This window comes from Rhinichthys klamathensis, unplaced genomic scaffold (genome assembly GCF_029890125.1).
Source record: "Rhinichthys klamathensis goyatoka isolate OS25496 unplaced genomic scaffold, OSU_Roscu_1.1 h1tg000237l_1, whole genome shotgun sequence".
Classification (NCBI taxonomy): Eukaryota; Metazoa; Chordata; class Actinopteri; order Cypriniformes; family Leuciscidae; genus Rhinichthys; species Rhinichthys klamathensis.
This window is the reverse complement of record NW_026606760.1, coordinates 3,811-24,237: the sequence shown is the minus strand read 5'-3', so window position 1 is coordinate 24,237 and position 20,427 is coordinate 3,811. Positions and strand designations below refer to the sequence as shown.

The following is a 20,427-nucleotide window of genomic DNA, read 5'->3' as shown; positions in this document are numbered from 1 at the left end:
CAGTTTCGTTCCGCTTACATTACGTTTGCTATTTGATGTTGGGCAATGTTGTGGTCGCAGCAGCGTCTCTTACATTATGAGCACGCTTGCCACGCCCCTACATTTTAAATAACGAAATTTTGGTCAGCAGGAAAAATGGTCCAACAAACCGTTCGGTTTGTAATGCACACTGAACCGAAAGCCTCGTACCGAACGGTTCAATACGAATACGAATATATTAGGGATGCACGATGATATCGGGACAACATCGGTATCGGCCGATAAAAGCTTAAAATGACCATCATCGGCATCGGCCGATATGAATATTTCTGCCGATGAGCCTTGCCGATAGGGTGGCGTGTTTCCTATGCGCACGTGACGCGAACGAAGCATGAGCGCCAGCAAAACTTCCAACTAGGGGTGTGCGTCCCACGGTTTTTGATCGTGGACGATTAAAATGTCTCCACGATCTGCTTTTGAAGAAAAATCATAGTATCGTGCATTCTATCAGTTCAATTCTGGCGCCTTCATCTCAACATACTGTACAACGCGACGTACATTCACATCACATCACATGTAAACGCAGAGGTAGAGTTACACTCACGGTCACGGGACACCGCAATTCACAAAAGTTCATTATTTGCATGTGCGTCAAAGTCTTGCTAGGTAAACATATCATTCACGTGCTGATGCGCTGTTCTAACATCCGCTTTTCTGAGCGCGTTACACCCGACGCTCACAGGAACTAAAAGCCTGTCACAGAGTCTGCATACCGGACTAATCTTTCGAGTCTTATTGCGCTGATACTGTCAAATACACACACGGTTTACATAAACAAAGTTGGTTATGTCTAAAGTGAAAGCAAACAGAGAAAATCTGCTTGTCAAATGCGTGTATATTAGACGCGTCGCGTGCAGTTCTTAAAGAGACAGTAATAATATGCTGCCGCTTGTCCTTAAAGAGATACTGCACCCAGAAATAAAAATTCTGTCATTATTTACTCACTCTAATGTTGTTCCAAACCTGTATTCATTTCTTTCTTGTGCTTAAATATACTATGGAAGTCACTGAAGTACAGCAACTGTTTGGTTAGCCACATTCTTCCAAATAACTTTTATAATTTCAACAGAAGAAAGAAACTTGAGAGAGTAAATGATGACAATTTAAATTTTGGGGAGAACTATCTCGTTAATGTTAATAAAACAAAAAAACACAAAGAGGAAATCACTCACTGCTCTTGACTGAGAACTTTAATAGAAGCTTTAATAAGCTTTTTTTGCACTTAAAAAAACACACAAATATATCGGTATCGGCATCAGGCAAAATTAGTCTGAAAATATCGGCATATCGAATATCGGCCAAAATCCTATATCGTGCATCCCTAGAATATATATATGTGTATGTGTGTGTGGAATGCTTTATATCAGGCTTGATGTAATTTTACTTGATTTGTGATTTAATAACTGTTTCATTTCATTGATTCGAGTACTAACATTTTCTATGCATCTCTGCTGCAAGCTAAACCACAACAGTGGCGTTTGTATTTATTTATTTTACATGTGTATTTTTTTGCTTTGATTGTAGCTGCTGTCATGAAATGGGACCCAGCTGCAACAGAGGCCCAAATAAAGTCTGCAGCCGATCATCTGAAACATGCCCCCGGGAGAGTCGGGGCTTGCCGCTATAAATGAAGCTTGTGAAGCTTATAGCAGCCACATTTTGTTAATTGATATGTTATACTGTTTTAACAACATTTTATAGATTATTTAAAGGGAAATTGTGTTAATTTATAACTTTACTGTTCTGGCTTTTAAGTTTTGGTCCAGTAGAACAAAATAGTAATAAAATATATATTTTGAGATTTAAATAGTTGATTTCTTGGAGTGATCAGTTTGGTTTACAGGCAAATGGTAAGCAGTTTATTACAATTATATTGATAAGATATACAAATGCAAGACTCTACACAGTTCCCGTATTCAATTGAGTATTCAATATTATCAAAATTCTTTCAAATCTTATTTAGGTCTATGGTCTGTGTGTCTGCAGTTTCATGACACGACAACCATTAACAATGAGTAACTGGGTTTTTCTCAGTGAGAACTAACTCACTGCCACTGTTTTGAAGTAAAGATTTTTTAAAGTTGGATCCTTGCAAAATGCACAAATGGGATTTCCGTTTCAATATGGGTCTTTAACAGTCTTCTTTGACATTTCTACTACAGAAAACGTGACTAATACAACTTTTATTCTGGCTGCCTTTAGATGTCTAACAATTAACTCTGTAGCATGTCTTTAATTGACGTCTAAACAATGTCCAAAAAAAAATTATAAAAAACGTTCATTCTGGCTCCTGTGAGGACGTCTTCTGGATGTCTAACAATTACGTCTGTAGCACGTCTTTAATTTACGTCTATACAACGTCCAGAAAAGACGTATAAAAAACTTTCATTCTGGCTCCTGTGGGGACGTCTTCTGGATGTCTAACAATTACGTCTGTAGCACGTCTTTAATTTACGTCTAAACAACGTCCAGAAAAGACGTATAAAAAACTTTCATTCTGGCTCCTGTGGGGACGTCTTCTGGATGTCTAACAATTACGTCTGTAGCACGTCTTTAATTTACGTCTAAACAACGTCCAGAAAAGACGTATAAAAAACTTTCATTCTGGCTCCTGTGAGGACGTCTTCTGGATGTTTAAAAATTACGTCTGTAGCACGTCTTTAATTGACGTCTATACAATGTCCAGCAAAGACGTATAAAAAAACTTTCATTCTGGCTCCTGTGAGGACGTCTTCTGGATGTCTAACAATTACGTCTGTAGCACGTCTTTAATTTACGTCTATACAACGTCCAGAAAAGACGTATAAAAAACTTTCATTCTGGCTCCTGTGAGGACGTCTTCTGGATGTCTAACAATTACGTCTGTAGCACGTCTTTAATTTACGTCTAAACAACGTCCAGCAAAGACGTATAAAAAACTTTCATTCTGGCTCCTGTGAGGATGTCTTCTGGATGTTTAAAAATTACGTCTGTAGCACGTCTTTAATTGACGTCTAAACAACGTCCTGAAAAGACGTATAAAAAACTTTCATTCTGGCTCCTGTGAGGACGTCTTTTGGATGTCTAACAATTACGTCTTTTAGACGTATTATAGACGACTCTTTGCTCGCTGGGATGCATTAAATGATTTTTTTTTAAATATTGGAAAACTGCTTATATTTGCATATGTGTATAAATGTACCAAATAAATTTTAAGCTTAAAACTATAAAACCCACAGAAAAGAATTCAGACAATAACCACATTTTTTGCAACAACTAGCCTACTATCATCAGCATGATGGGGGCGGCGGTCCTGCGGAGTGCTCCGGTCACGTGACGCAGTGACGTTGCCGGAAGCAGCCTCGTTCTGGCCGTCAGGGCAACACCTAGAAAAAAAATACATCCCGACGACGCGCCTGAAGCCCGTAATATGGGCGAATTTTAACACTAAAAACCAACTCGTTTTGGCACTTTACCCTTTAACACTACAAGAGGAATCCGTTCGGTTGAGATTTAGCTCGTTTTAACGGTCGTTTGAGCCATGTCTCGGAGCGCGCTGCAGCCGAGCCAGCAGAAGCTGGCGGAGAAACTGACGATCCTCAACGACCGCGGCATCGGGATGCTCACGCGCATCTACAACATAAAGAAGGTGAGAATAAGCGCTTCATGCATGTGTGTAGCAGAGGACTGCAGTACACTCATACAAATACACAACCATATACATACATACACACACACACGGGGTTGATGTGGCCAGGCCCTGAGTGAGTGAGTGAGTGAGTGCGTGCGTGTGTATGCGCGCTCGACACAGCCATAAATCAATGTTTTCTTTGTGTAGTGCATTAATGTCTCATTTGATTGAGATTTAGTACAGGTTAGTGAATTTCTAGGGGGTAGATCTAACCTATAAAAATAACGATGTTTATAATGGTGAGATTAGGATGAGGGTGGCTAATGTCCTAGTTTTACACCCCCTACCCCCTACGATCTTAAAGCAGATATCATGCTAGCATATCTATATACTGGCACTGTACTCAGGGTTAAGTGCACAAAGCTGTGATTGAGAGGGCCTGTGAACATTGTGTGTTCAGACTAGAACCTCTAGTGACCCAGCTTTTAAAGCACTGATAATGACCCATCTATAGAAGAGGATAGTCCAATCCAGGCATCACAGCCCTGAAAGCTAGTTTCTACAAAAATCTAATTATGGGTAGTTGGTAGCAGCTTGGCAGTCCTGGTCAAATTGAATCTTCCAGTTTGATATCTCAGTGGGTGTGTTGAAATGATCACTTCCAAGCCCTTTCAATCGTTCATCTGTCATACCTGAAGTCCAGAGCATGTTTGACAGATGTCAGATCTGTAGGATTCTGAAGTGGTGGTTTGACACTTGTGTCCTGCACTATTGATCTTTCCTAATTTCCCTTTATCAAAAGGTGAATTTAATTGTAAAAGTAGTTGTTTGATTTTGCTGAGCTCTAATAAGAAATAATTAATCTGTGATTTAAGAATCATAGGCACAAATTGGTTGTGCCTACTGCCTAGTATCTTGGGAATTGAGCTGCACGATTGTGGCTAAATTGAGAATAATTTCAAATAGAGATCAAGATTCTGAAAAGACTAAACAAAACAACATGTTATTTACTGTTAGGTTAGGTTCTGACAAAATGTTAGTTGCTGTAGTCTATTTAAAACATATTTAATTCGAATTAATTCTTATTTTAAATCAGTTTGAAAAAAATTATTAGATGACTCATAAACATATTTGGGTAAATATCACAGAACCACTCTAGAACATGTCTGGGTCACATTTCACCCCAAAATCAAAAGGATATTTTGCTTAAAAATCTTTGCATTGTGACATTATTTTCATGGCAATTAAGCAGTAAATGCCTATATAAATGGGTCAAAATTGGTAGAATAAAAATATTCCACTTTTGACTAGTGATGCTCCGATCAGGATTTTTGCAGCCGATGCCCATTACCGATTTTTTTGTCATGATCGGCCAATACCGGTCCAGATCATTCATTCTTTAAGTGATATTTAAGCTCTCTGTTGAATGTCAGTGTTTTTTTCCAATAACATAAGTAATACCACAGATGTTATTTACAGTAATGCTATATATTGAGAATCAAATAAATAAGCAGATTAAGCACAACAAATATTAATTTTACAATGAACATTTTAATAGGCCTTTAAAAACAGGTTATGCAAAACATTATCCATACTAGCATACTCTGACTTATTAAAGAGCCTACAAGACTTAATGTCAAACTGAACATAATTACAACTGAACATGTTTCTTGATACCGCGTAATAACTCCACACTGACATGACTGCGGCACTGAAGTCTGGCGTCATCAATTTGCGATCGTTTGGTGAGATCTGATCGAGTCATAGAATGTGATTATCGGCTGATATCGATCTGCGGCAAATCAATCAGAGCATCCCTACTTTTGACCCACAATTAGGTCTCGGCTTGTTATTAATATGTTTCCAACAAGCTGAGACCAGTATTGTGTTTTGACCCATTTATATGTATAATTTAAATGATTTATAAATAATGAAATTATTTAATTCTGATTTAAAATATATATTGCAGTATCTTTAGGTTAGGTTTAGATTAGATTTTACTATGTTAGATTTTAGTGACAAGCAATTTGTGATTTTGGGAATTTGTGAAAAAATTAATGACAAAAAAATGTGATTGTGAATTAAATTTGAGTGCTTATTTAAAGTCCCCCTGTAGTCAATAATTGAATCCCTTAACTCAACTTTGATCACCAAAATGACATGCACATTTAAATGTTTTTTCTTGTGATTTTTTTTTTTATTCATGCCTTAAAATATCTTGAATGTAACCACACCCTTACTTCATTTAGTATACGTGGACCATTAATTTGCAAATTAGCCCCGCCTCCATTCAATCACTTCAGCTCAGAAATCTACTCGGTCATCTCAAGTCGATGTATCAGGATGGTAATGCGTTTTATGTATCGCTCTCTACAACGTCGGACACATAACGGTAGTTAATATGATTAGCCTTTTGCTTGACTGTTGTCAAACAGCTAATAATGTTACACAAACCATGTTTCCATTCACCATCTCAGAGTCAGACAGCTGACCTTAGGACGCTTTGTACAACTTAGAATGCCAGTGTAGAAGGCCATATAGTTCATCGCAATATACATCATGTACATAATTCACCCGCTATATTGCTAAAAGTGCCTGATTTTTCATATCAACAGAAAAATATACCGGGATAACCTGGCTTCTCTTGAGACTCCCCTGCTTCACAGCATAGTTAATTTGCTAAAGCCCGCCGGCACGTTGACGTGATTAGTTACAAGGTAGTTTGTGACGTCAGAAACGCCAGCGATTTCGAATCGAACCGTCTTTTTCACTGCAGTTTTAGGGAGAAAATACTTAGGAATGGTGTTGACTTGTGACTTTGCACATGGTTTGTCTTAAAACTAGGGCTGTCAAATGATTAATCGTGATTAATCACATCCAAAATAAAAGTTTTTTTTACATAATATATGTGGGTGCACTGTGTATAATTATTTTATATATATAAATACACACACATGCTTGTATATATTTAAGAAATATTTTCATGTATATACTGTGTATAGATTTATATATAATTTATATTATATATAAATATAAATATTGTGTATATAAATAATATTTTTTTCTTTAATATATACATGCATGTGTGTGTATTTATATATATATACAAAATAATTATACACAGTGCACCCACATATATTATGTAAAAAAAACTTTTATTTTGGATGTGATTAATCGTGATTAATCATTTGACAGCCCTACTTAAAACATATTAAAAACACCACATAGACATATATAAACAACATTAAAAACTTGATTTTCACCACAGGGGGACTTTTACATAATATTCACAGGGGAAAAAAAACACAGATTTTGACAGGTAACATGTCTGATAAACAAACAAACTGATGCTGATAAGATAAAACTGATGCCTGATCTGAATAAGGCCAAATTATTCATTTGTCTGGCTGGTATATTAGCCTACCAGGAAGTAAAATATCCAGACACAAATCACACTATTATGATAATTACAGGGAAGTGCTTAAATGTCATGAAATAATGGTCTTTATTTTCGGTATGCAACATATTTTTTCTCTTATTGTTGGTTTAAAATGTGAGCAGGACATGTTTTCATGACATCTTCCCATTACACTTTCAGCAATCGGCTTGAAATATCTTGAATCGTGCTAGCATCACACACGAAGTAAAGCCTGTCAATTCTAGTCGGGGTTTTTTTTCCACATTTTTTTCTTACCCTTTGCCAATAAAGCCACTTCTGAGGTTTTTGAGAAAGGCTTGGCATTGATGCTAGCCGTAATGGCAGCAGTCCAGATCACAGCAGAAAGTGGGCTAGTGAAGGACCATCGCCGTTAGCATTTTTTTCCTCCCTCTGGCTGTGAACTCGCTCAGATAAGTGATGTGAATTCATCAGTGTGTGTGATGCCCGTTTAGAGCGCAAGAAGGTCTCTGGAGTGCCGCCTGTCTCTCCATGCCCACTGATGTCACTCTTGTGTATGTCTGACCTCCCTCATTCAGACAAGTCACCGGGGGTCAACCCAATATTAGTCATATTCTGTCATATTCTTGTGTACCCCCCATGCACCATATCCATTCGGAATACAACACAGTTGAGTGCACTGTGGGAAACTTGACTGTACCAGTTCAGTGTTATTGCCCATTATTTCATATAGCATTTTTTTCTGTCAAATTTAGTTGAGGGATTGCTTTTCCACAGGACTAGAAATTGCATGCTTTTGGCAGTCCTGTTGCCTAGCAACTGGCAGGCATTGCATTGAGTGCTGTAAGATCTACGTTGCGTTCTGGTGGGTACAAAGAGGGAGTTAAGATTTTAGATAGCATTTGATGCTTGCTGATTTGATTCTGAATTCCTAAAACTGACATTCTGTTGTTCTTTCTGTTTTGTAATGTTTACTATCTAAGCGAATACGATTTGATGCTTGTTTTTCATATAAGTTTAAACCTTAAATAGACCTCTTTCATGTGCTTGTGCAATTTAAGCATAGAATGATAACTGACACTGACTTTGTTTTAAACATAAATTGTGCTAAATGCAGTTTGGAATTTGTTGGATTTTAGCTGCCAGTAGCATATAGGTTGGTAGCAAAACTGTGTCACAGGAAATGACAGCAGAATCCTTCCATGGAAACAACCTCAGGAAGTGCGCTCTTATCTCACAGTGTTTAGCTCGACATGAAATCCTCAGAGACCCCTTTTTCACCAAAATAGTGCTGGTGCCAAAGCCAGTGCCCAAACCAGTAGCAGTTCTGTGCACTTCCACCGAAAGCAGGACAAATGGGTTCCACAGCAGTAATATATCATACATCATTTTCAAAATGTTAACCACTAGACTAGCTCAACCAGACTCAAATCCAACAACCAGCTAGTCGATTAGTGAGGTTGACTAGTTAATCTAGATTTTTCATCTGTAGATATATTATACATATACACATTATACACACAAAAGAGAAATATATCCCACCAAAAGTTTTACATGTTTGATTTGTAAAAATAATAATATTTCTTAAGACCCCATGCTTTCTCTTCCTTTACATAAGGGCTGGGCATTGACACAAATTTAATTTTGATTCACAAACATGTGATTTAATTTTAAATGTAAATTTGGAGGAAAATAAATCTCTGAACTAATAAATATACACCCTGCCAATTGGTACATTACTATAATATTGAAGGTTGAAATGAACAAATTAGTTATATATAAAATTTAAATTACGCAGTTTCTTTTATTATAATTATGATATAATAAACTTTTTAATGACATAATTGTGTTTATACTCCAATTCGTTTTTTGAAATGTAATGGGGATTTTTATGACCAATTCCAAATCCGGTTGCTGATTTTTCTTTTTGTAAATGTATTTGTTGTTTATTTGCTCTATTACAGGCCAAACTGGCCTTTCACAAAAATATCTATTAGCCATTTGAAATTAAAGGCAACCACTGCATTCATGACCCAAACAAAAGCCCTATTCAGACGGGACTAGTTTTTCGACAGTAGGTGGCGCTTATGGAACAGCAGCGATATAGCGTTGTCTTGGTTCCCGCTGTAACCAAAGCAGCGCTGCACTTATAGAGGTAAGAGGAAAAGCACGACTCTGTTCTCCTCTTTGCGTCCGTCTTTGGTGTGTCTCGTCTCTGTTATCTGCCAAAATAAAACTAAAAACTGGTTCAGATTTATTGCCAGTCGACTAGGGCTGGGCGATATGGCCCAAAAAAAATATCACGATATTTTTTTTTACATCAGTCGATATCGATAATTATCACGATAAATGTCAAATCTTTATTTCTTTCAAGTTTAAAGGCAGAATTTTGCTCCTAAGTGAAAGTTGTATAAACCAGAGCATTGTGGTTTTAAAAATCTGAGGTAGAACATTCAAACATTTGTCATTTTTCCTTAACAAAATAAATATTTGAAAAGAAAAATATTTCTTCAGCACAGTTTGCAGTGCAGGCTGCAATATTCAAATTACATGTTTTGTCTCGAAATGCATATTCGACAGTGAGTTGACAGTAAATCTACATCCTAACTCAAGCTAATGCTACTATGTTAAATTTATGTTCATTAACAAAAACAGTAACATCTGTTTGTTTGTTTTTTATTTAAGGACCACATTTTTATTTGGTAAAATGTAATATTCTGACTGTTTGAGTTTTATTAAAATTAACCATTGGTCATCCAGTATCATGGATTTAGATCATGATAACCACAGATAAAGCCAGGTACAGTCTATAACTTAGCACCTCACTATCATGGCAAAATGTAACTTTATGGTTTCTATGGTTTTTGTATGAAAAACAGTAGCCTACATTAGCCTACAAACAGTTAAATACATTATTAAATACTGTAATTATATTCCATTAGTCATTTGATACATTGTCTACATTAATAATATTATACAATTCAATATGTATATCCCACATTTCATGGTGCAGTTAATATTACTAGGCTAACGTTACAGTAAATCCATGGTAGGCTAAATGGATTCAGTTTCCATTCAGATTCTGACTGTATCGTTGCGTACAGTGTTTCTCCTGTTTGTCAGCTGTGTTTCATCTGCCTTTAAACTGATTTAAACTGGACATTTGTGTTCTTCGCTGAACTTAAGCGCTTCTCACTGGATCTCGTGAGCGAGACGAACGCGTCTGCTTTAGTGAGCTCGCGCTGCCATTTGGACTTTGAGCCGAGCGGATAAACGGTCCGTGTGGCGCGCGGTTCAAATGAGTTTCGTTCCGCTTTTGGCGCATACACATTATCGAACATTTATCGACCTCTTGATATCGTTTTATCGAGAAAAATTATATCGCGATAATTATCGTTATCGTTTTATCGCCCAGCCCTACAGTCGACCAGCGCATCTCTAAAATATAAACATTTAAATTGAGGCTGCATAACTTGTTTTCATGATGGATTTATTCAAACGCTCAAGAAAAATTGAACAACAGGTTAAGTAAAAATATAAACGAGTAGGCTAAGTATATTTGAAGAGTTTGGTTCCAAAACGCGATAAACGGCATTTTTTAAAAAAAATTAGTTACGATAATTTTTTTTGCGATATCCGCCGTGTTATTCTGTCATGTTTTCTCCCTTTCTTTCCAAACGGCGACAAACGCCAGTCTCCCTTCTCTGCAGAATGCGATATATCCGCTCTCAACCAATCACAACGCACCATTCCACGCAATGTAAACAGTAACGGCAGCGCCTTAAATACACCCGGCTTCCTAGTTTTTCTTATCTATTTTTTACTTTTCGATAAACAAATAAACAAAAAATTGAATAATTTTGACGGACCTGTGATAATTGATGAACCTGTGGTTGTTTCTGCGGTGGGTAAGAAACGTAAGGCATCGAAATCGAATCATTTACGTGAGGAGATTAAGAAGATGAGGCACTCGGGAGGAGGAAAAATGTTTTCAATCTTCTTTACAGTTCTTAATAAAAATATAATACTAATAAACTTACGTTGTTGTGTATTTTCAACAGTTTCGATATGAAAAAAAACTTTTATATTGATTCAATGGATTAATTGCATTTTGAATAAAAAAAATGGATTTATTGCATTTTGGGGGAAAAAATAATCTGTTTTTGTAATAAATCTTTGAAAATCAAAACCTGGATTCTAATTTTTTTTTGTTATGACCTACAAATGCTATGTGAAAGTTTGAAACAGAAAATAGTGGTTTTCATCTTTCCACTTTCTTGGTAAAGAAAACACATTTTTACTCAAATTAATCTAAATGGATTTATTGCGTTTTGGAACCAAACTCTTCATTTATCAAAATGCTCCTTTCGAGTTTTCTAGCTGAATTTGAAAGCTGAAACTATCAAAAGTATCAAAGCACAAAGCTTATTGCAAGTTATTGGATGGAAGGCGCGCTTCAAATAATGTTTAGTGTTCTCGCATCAGCTGAAAACGGCATAGACTATAAGATTGTTTCGTGGGATTTCAGAATCAGTATCGTTTAATCAAAATGAGAATCGATTAAAATCGAGAAATCAGTATTTTCAACCCTTTCCTAGTTTACGTTGCACTCTGTCTAGCTATATCGGCACCAACATCATTTTGGTGGAAAAGGGGTAAAAGACAATATAAAGCTACAACCTCTTTTAAAGCTACATCTCTTGAAACAACAGTTTAACTGAGTTCAAATGATCAAGCACATTTATGCCTCGTTTTCACCGAGTGGTACGCTACAGTTCAGTACGGCACACGTTTGCCATTTCCATTGTCAAAAGTTGTGAATGGTACCCTAATTCCGAACCGTACCACTTTTTTGGGACCCTTCCGTTGTGGTACCAAGCACAGTAGTCCGGTTCTAAAAGGTGGAGCTAGACTCTCTGCTGAACGTTGATTGGTTGACAGAGAATCGTCACTTGCGCGTGCCACAAGGGGAATGACACATGCCGACAAGCAAGAACAAGATTTCTTCTTCTTCACGCAAGAATGACATCGATCGCTACTCTCCGGCATACACCACGCCTATCAAGGGTACTGTTGGCGGTGGAAACGCAAGCCGTATCAGGGTTTACCTTCCCGAATCGTTCGGAACTGTACTGTACCGTCCTGTACCGCTCTGTGGAAACGAGGCATTAGTGCACTACTCGATGAAGTGCTATCTAGTACTCTTACCTGATATTACTTCTGATTGAAATGACATGGATAGGCAAAGTTCACCAGAATGGATTCAGCTGAGATCAGTGATAGTCAGCTGTAATTGGCTCTTTGCTTTTATAATTCTGTGCATGAGATGATTTGATGCAAGTGAGCAGATAATAATGACATTTTTGTTTGTTTGTTTGTCTGTTTTGTTTGTTTGCTCGCTCTCTGTTTGCAGTGTGATTCTGTTCGTCATTCTTTAAGTTCAGATCTGTTTTCAGTCATTTTGTGAACATGTTGACCTTGGTTCCCTTTTACTTGCATGGATTATGTTTCTTTGACTAATCACAAACTTCCTAGTCTTTTCTTGAACATGGATGTGAATTCTGAACTCAGCCCACAGTGTTCCTGCTCCCGGAGGAGTGAATTCTGCATGGTGTCAATGTTAGCTCTGGGAACGACTGCACTGTGTGACCCAACTGACCCCTTGCGTCCCTCCTTAGGACCCGAAACAACACACTAACTGGAACGACTTACAATTAGTTCCCAAAGCTAATTTGTTTTGAAGTGAACATGCATGGTAGACATTGGAACCTGTGTTTATGTGTAATTTTCTCTCTTTCTGTTACAATGCTTCCCCCAGCAAGGACAAGTTTGGAAGGTTTGCACAGCTTTTCACCTTCCTAAAATCTCAGTTTCCCCCCCTTCCCCCTGCTCTCCTACCAGTCTCATGTCCCATGATCTTTCTGTACGCAACTCACAAAAAAAGGCCCTTCCCAAACTGTAGCACCAGCAGGACTCTTCTGTTTAATCATTCTTTAAACAGATTTATTTCTGTTTCTTCAGCGGAGTGAGTTTTGATTGTTGTTTCGCAAACCTAAATTTATTCTTCCAGATGTTAAGGGGTTAGAGCTGGGCGGTAAACAAAAATCGAATAATTCTCAATTATATCGTAATATTTTTAGCTGCATTTTGACATACGTCTTTATTTATGGATGTGTTCTGAAATGGCTTAAAAAGTTTTGTGAGAAAGAGGAGCCATCATTTTTACAGCCATTCACTTCATAGATTCAAAAATGTTATTGCAATGATTAAAATACAGATTTTAAAAATGTTGTTCTATACTGGAAACAAAAATTTGTATATGTCAAATCAATTAATGTTTATTTTACTTTACATTTTTAATGTTATGATCAGTGTTGGGTAAGTAATTAATTACTAGCTACTGATTAGGTCTTCAATCGTGTAATTAGATTACTGTACTAATTATTCTCTCTAAAATGTATTGCATAACTTATTACTTTCTAAATCCCATATCAACCTCAACCAGTTGAACAATACAAGGATAGACATGAAACTGCTCTTTTAATTCTTTCAAATAAAAAAATATAAAATGGCATAAATTATTCTCAAGACCAAAGTATTTAAAAATGAGAAAGTTACATTTAAAACATACATTTTGACTTTAGACTTGTTAAATCCACTATTGTTTTACATAGAATTGTTCTATAGTCTATACAGTATTTAATGCAATTACATCAGAAGTAACTGTAATTAAAAATTAAGAGTAATCCTCAAGGGGAAAGTTACACCCAACACTGTTTTTGATGCACAAATTTCTTTAGGCATCATTATATACAATATAAAATATTTATACATTGTGTTTTAGATGTTTGGTTAGTTTACGAAAAGTTTGAATAGATAGTCGGTCACCCTTTAAGAAATTGTGCTCTAAAAAATGGTAAAATTTAGCTGTTTTCTAGCACTATCCATTCAATTTAGCAGCACTATTTGACAGCAAAAGTAATGTGACGATTCCAATCAAATCAAATAAAAAATCACTAATACAGGCCGATTCACGAATATCGCCCAGCCAAGTATGTTACAATCCTTTCCTTACATTTGTTAGGGTAATAAATATTATTAATGCATGAGGCTTATTTTAATTTTCCATTTTTTCCCTTATTTTTTTTTTTTTTTTTTTACCATCCTCTTTATTTTCAGCAAGTTTGCTTTTAACTGCAAAGCACAAGTTGGATGTCAGTAGTCTGATAAACAAAGAAGAACAAAACCAGCCATAGCCAGCCATTTTTGAAGCATAGTATAGATTCTCTGTGTGTTTATTTATTTACTCCTCTGTGATTGGCTGTGTTAAATTATCACTGGGCACAGGAGTAATTTAGCTAATGTAAATTTAATGTTAGTGGGCTTCGAGCTGATTGCCGGTTTGCATCATTTCCAGGGCCTGCGTGTAACTCCCGTCAGTTTGCTAGCCATGCGGTGTCTTTTTTTGGGAACGACCTAATGGGCTTTGTATAAAAACACATGTTGTCTTACAGCACCCAGAGCCTCTGTGTGTTGCCGTGCACACTGGAATGGTCTTGAGGTTTGATGCTGTGTTAGCTGTAGGTGCATGTAAAGCATCATGTAACGTGTCATGTGACCATATACACTGCCCTGCCTCAGCTGCACGTCCACTGACGCGTTCCAGCTCCTTCACTCTGTAAGACACTCACCTCTTACAGAACAGCCAGCCAATCAGACTCACTGTCCAGCAAACCCACCATCTCTCTCTCTCTCTCTCTCTCTCTCTCTCTCTCTCTCTCTCTCTCTCTCTCTCTCTCTCTCTCTCTCTCTCTCTCTCTCTCTCTCTCTCTCTCTCTCTCTCTCTCTCTCTCTCTCTCTCTCTCTCTCTCTCTCTCTCTAGGACTGTTTCTGATCATACACTGCTGTCTGTGTTCCACTAACTGCTCTCCAACTTCTCACGCAGCACCTTGTCCATTTGAAGAGCATTTTCAATTCTGTCCTCTCTCTTTTCCCCTTTTTTGTTGATTAGGGTTGGGAATCCAGAACCGGTAAAATTTTAAAACAATGTACTAAAATACAGTGCCCTGGCAAAAAAAAAACTATTTACCTAAATTTTGTGGGGTTTTTTTTGTCTTTATTGAATGTGATGAGAAAAACTAGCCTATGCTTAATGAAATAATACGATACAAAAAATAAATCGGCACTTTCTATTGCATCATACTGGTTGTGTTTGATTCCTGAACTCTTTTCTACTTGTTTTTTCTTGGAATTAAGTCATAATAATTGTAAGTTACATGTACAGTGTACGACATGTAAAAAAGACAAGAGGCTAACAATGTCAAGATCACTATTTGTGTAGCCTGACACGGTGTTTTCACACTGCATCCGTTCCAGGAGCGGTGCGTAGCAGTGCAGAGATCGTTTACACACCGAGTCTATTTTTGCTGTGCTGAATTAAAGTGACAGCGCTTAGTTCGTGGTCAAAAGGAGCACAAATTGACATGACAATGAATTTCATCATATATGCATTTAATTAAATAAAATGTAGTAATCTCACCATAAATGCATTTAATTAAATACTACTATTTTTCACAGTCATCTTTTTACTTTTAACTTTTTAATAGTTTTTTTGACAATATTTTGATTTGATAGTTAAAAGATTAAAACATTTTGCTAACATGAGGTCTTGTGTCACTGTCAGTCTTTTTACATCAGTGCAAAACTATGACCACTATTCATCAGCATGCATTGATTAATCCCATGACATGGGAGCCCTGTTATATATTAAAGTATTTTATAGCTGCTGTATGATCAAATAGCTTAAGTCACAACCGCATTCTAAACAACCATAGCGACGGTATCAAAATGACAGCGTCCATAAAACCGTGTTAAAAGTTTTACAATGACTGACAGCACGTTATTAAATAAATGAAATATTTTAAATAACCAACAACAGCGTTAAATGCTTTGTTTCCGGTTGCTGAGAGTATGTTTGAGTCGCGTGTCTCACAGCCTTACATCCACTACAGTCAACTTTCGTCCCTGCTAGTTCTTTGTCGGCTTGGTGTGTCTTTAAGCACAAAATATGGGACTTACAACTGTATTCTAGTGCTGTGTAAAAAATTCACTATAATAGTCCAAATACTTACACTGCCGTCTGGTCGTTTTGAGGTAGGAGAGCCCCGGGATGGTTTCTTTTCAGATGCGATTCTCAGATCCTAGAAGTTGTGCTGCTGTGGTAGGCCTATGCCATTTCAGTTTTACAGAGCGTGCGGAGCACAATTTTATTTGGTCTCTGTTTAAAAAATTCCCACACTTTAGATTGGGCTCGATATTTTTATAATAACAGCTGATTTTCAGCATGCCGAGAGTCGGAGCCACCATCTTTGGGGATGACCATAAACAGTGTAACGAATTGACGCATTCCACGCAAATTGACTAATTTACGGAATCGATTACAATGACACATCGTTTCATCCCTAATTGAATCACAAATCACAGATGATATTGTCGTTATTCTTGTGAGATGTGTGTATATACAGGTCCTTCTCAAAAAATTAGCATATTGTGATAAAGTTCATTATTTTCCATAATGTAATGATAAAAATTAAACTTTCATATATTTTAGATTCATTGCACACCAACTGAAATATTTCAGGTCTTTTATTGTTTTAATACTAATGATTTTGGCATACAGCTCATGAAAACCCAAAATTCCTGTCTCAAAAAATTAGCATATCATGAAAAGGGTCTCTAAACGAGCTATTAACCTAATCATCTGAATCAACTAATTAACTCTAAACACCTGCAAAAGATTCCTGAGGCTTTTTAAAAACTCCCAGCCTGTTTCATTACTCAAAACCGCAATCATGGGTAAGACTGCCGACCTGACTGCTGTCCAGAAGGCCATCATTGACACCCTCAAGCAAGAGGGTAAGGCAGAAAGAAATTTCTGAACAAATAGGCTGTTCCCAGAGTGCTGTATCAAGGCACCTCAGTGGGATGTCTGTGGGAAGGAAAAAGTGTGGTCTAAGTATTGCAAAGTATTGACTATTGAGTGCATAACTGAACATGATTATTTGAAGGTTGACTTTTTTTTGTATTAAAAACACTTCTTTTATTGGTCGGATGAAATATGCAAATTTTTTGAGGCAGGAATTTTGGGTTTTCATGAGCTGTATGCCAAAATCATCAGTATTAAAACAATAAAAGACCTGAAAAGAATCTAAAATATGTGAAAGTTTAATTTTTATCATTACATTATGGAAAATAATTAACTTTATCACAATATGCAAATTTTTTGAGAAGGACCTGTGTATATATATATATATATATATATATATATATATATATATATTAGTTAGTAGGGAGGGAGGGATGTCAATTTACACAAAAATTCCCATGATCTATCGTCGTTTAAAATAGCGAGCAATTAATCGATTAATCATTAGTTAGCCATAATACTGCAATATGTGTGCAAATGTTGCTCAAAATGCCACGTTCCTCACCAAATGAATGAGAAGGGTTTTTAGTCTAAATAAAGGACTAATAGGATTGTAAAATGAGTCGATGTGATTGATCATTAATTAAATTACTTATTTAATAATCAAATATAACGACTAATACAACGTGTCACCAACGCCGCCTCAGATGCGTGCTAGTCAGAATATGTAACTCCTGGTGTGGATGTGCTCTTCCTGGAACAACACGGCAACTAAACCCAATGAATTCACAGTGATTTATTAGAATAGTGTTCTCATTATAATGTATGTAATGACAGTCACAATCATAGTTGTTATTACTCGTGCATTGCTGTTTGAGCTGTGCGCGCTGAAGCTCTGAATGAACATCGGTAAACTGAAGCGCTTTGCTAGCGGGTTATTTAACTCAACGAAAACGCATCCTATATGAGATTAATCAGATATATACAAAATAAACATAATATTACAAATTATCTGCACAAAATGAGGCAAATGTACAAGTGAACTTGACCTAAGTTACGTGCTATTCACAATGTGTGACTCGTGTTGTGAACTGTCCTGGACCAACGCGCAGAAACAAGGCAACTAAACTCAAATAATTTGCAACGTTTTATTACTATATTGTTCTCTTTATAAAGTAATATGACAGTCGACAATTAATCGATCGTCGGTTAATGGTTAGCATCCCATATAGTAAGTAAATATGATATAGTGAATAAATTATTTTGTGCTTCCTAAAAGGGTCTAAGAATCATTATAAAACTGAAATAACTAAGTTCCTTACGATTCCCATTCCTACCCTCCATTCTTTCTGTTCTTTATTCTCTTTCAGTCTCTTCAACATTCTGGCCTTTTCTCTTTTCTTTTCTTTTTTTCTCCATCCACTGCATTTTCTAACTGTGATCAAATCCCTGCACTTTACCTCACTGTTCTTCCTCTCTGATCTGTCTCAAACGGTTTGAATCTTTGTTTCATGATCAGTGGATTATCAGTTTTCTGCACATGTTCACAGTGGTGGTGTTCAAGCTGTTGCACTTTTAGCAGTGATGTTTTTTTTTCCTGTTCATTGTAGGCCTGTGGAGATCCCAAGGCAAAACCTTCCTACCTAATTGACAAAAACCTGGAGTCAGCTGTGAAATTCATCGTAAGAAAATTCCCAGCCGTTGAGACGCGTAACAACAACGTGAGTTTCATATTATGAATCAAGTATTTTGAGTGAATGTTATGATGTTGATGCTGATATAATGTTTTACTCATCTAATAGACTATAATTCCAATGTTTAATGTATTAAAGGTGCTGCAAGTGGTTTTGCTTTTTGTTGTTGTTGTGTGTTTTTTGCACTTGGCAAAATGGCTTAAACCATTTACAACAGCTTTAATCAGGCAAGATATTTGTCGAGAGATAATACTGCATGTTTTCTCCTGTTTCCAGTGGTGCATCAGTAAATAAGGTTTTGATAACCAATGTTTACCAAGGAACATTCCAGCGAAAAGTTTTTCCCCCCTCCATAATTTCTGTCATTATATCGGATAAGAATATACACCTCTATTTAAATCTGGTGCCATGGCCCGGATCACATCAGCTATTGTGCAGGACCCTGTAAGGGCTTCTTTAAAGGCATTAAACTCTGATTTTGAATAGTTTGATTATAGAAGTACATATTTAATGTATCTGATGTTAGTGGTTGTTCAACAGCAAACTTGTAGAACAGTTCCTCTCTATTAATGGTTCTCAACTCACATTGTGTCTATTTTTTAGCATTTAATGTAAATTATTTTAATATATAGTATTTAAAAAAATATAAATGTAATTAATAGTAATTATATTTCCTAGTATATATATTTATCAACTTTAATGCTTTGCCATGACGCTTTAAGCTTGGTGTCGACTAGTCGCTGATCATGGCCTATAGAGGATGCAACAGGATAAGAAATCTTTGAAGTCCACTTTTACGCTCCGTTTCCAACAGTTAAAATGACAAATAAATGCATACTCAGAGATCTAGATGCTCAAAATTGATTGGGTGAATGCACGTTTTACACAGCTTATTGTACAGTTAAGTTAATCACATTCGAAACTAATGCACTGCTGCATTGTTACGCACACACATACAGACAGTAGCTCACATATAACAAGCAGAACGCGCACACGTAGAAACATTCAGTAGCGCAGAAACGTATTGTCAACACTGACTACGTTTACATGCAGCCAATTAACTCGTTCAAAACCGGGATATTAGCAATAACCCGGTCGCGCACGGCCATGTAAACACCGGCAAAAACCCGAATATGCTCATATCCCGGATTTTAAAAACCGGGATATGATACCTAGGGTACCCCTTTTCTAACCCGAATTTTTGGTCATGTAAACGCGCATCGGCATATCCCCATAGTGATTTGTGTTCTGCGCATGTTCTATTCGCAAGGAATCTTGGTCTTTTGAGTAGAGGAACTTCTCAGCGCATACAAAACCCCGCGTGCAGTACACCGGAAGTAAACATGGCGAGACGCAGCACAGCATACTTTTGGAGCGAGGTCAGTACCAGCACCAAAGCGCAAACAAAAGCGATCGCTATCTGCCCCGATGCCCCCGAACTATTCATTATCCGCGTGCTGCTGCTATTGTTGTTGTCTTTGGATACAGGAAGAAGAATCAGAAATGACGCATAGTGCGTCTTAAGGTTGTCCGTACGTCTTGACGCTAACCGTGCGTCGCCGTTTACATCGGGATATTGCAATTCCATGTATACAGGAGAAACCGACAGCTTAATACTATTAGTAGAGAGATGCTGCATAGACGGGTAGAATGAATTCACATACAATCGCTCTGTCACTTACGACCCAAAGACAAAAGAACTGATAATTATAAGCTGTTATGTAGGAGCGATAGCTTTGTGGGCAGCGCTGTGTCATATGCC

The 20,427-nt window shown here is 36.9% G+C and overlaps 1 protein-coding gene across 2 annotated transcripts; it reads left to right on the top strand.

Annotated features, from left to right (window-relative positions):
- Positions 1 to 3,352: 3,352 nt before the first annotated feature.
- LOC130100291 (nck-associated protein 1-like) lies at positions 3,353 to 18,725 on the top strand. Of its 2 annotated transcripts, XM_056265677.1 has the most exons (3): positions 3,353 to 3,667; positions 12,865 to 12,882; positions 18,582 to 18,725. In XM_056265677.1, exons 1-3 carry the CDS (start codon positions 3,560 to 3,562, stop codon positions 18,708 to 18,710), a joined length of 255 nt encoding a protein of 84 aa, XP_056121652.1. In that variant the 5' UTR covers positions 3,353 to 3,559; the 3' UTR covers positions 18,711 to 18,725. The 2 variants fall into 2 exon arrangements, with proteins under 2 accessions (XP_056121652.1, XP_056121653.1); XM_056265678.1 differs by lacking the exon at positions 12,865 to 12,882 and having other exon boundaries at positions 3,356 to 3,667.
- The last annotated feature ends 1,702 nt before the right edge of the window (positions 18,726 to 20,427 follow it).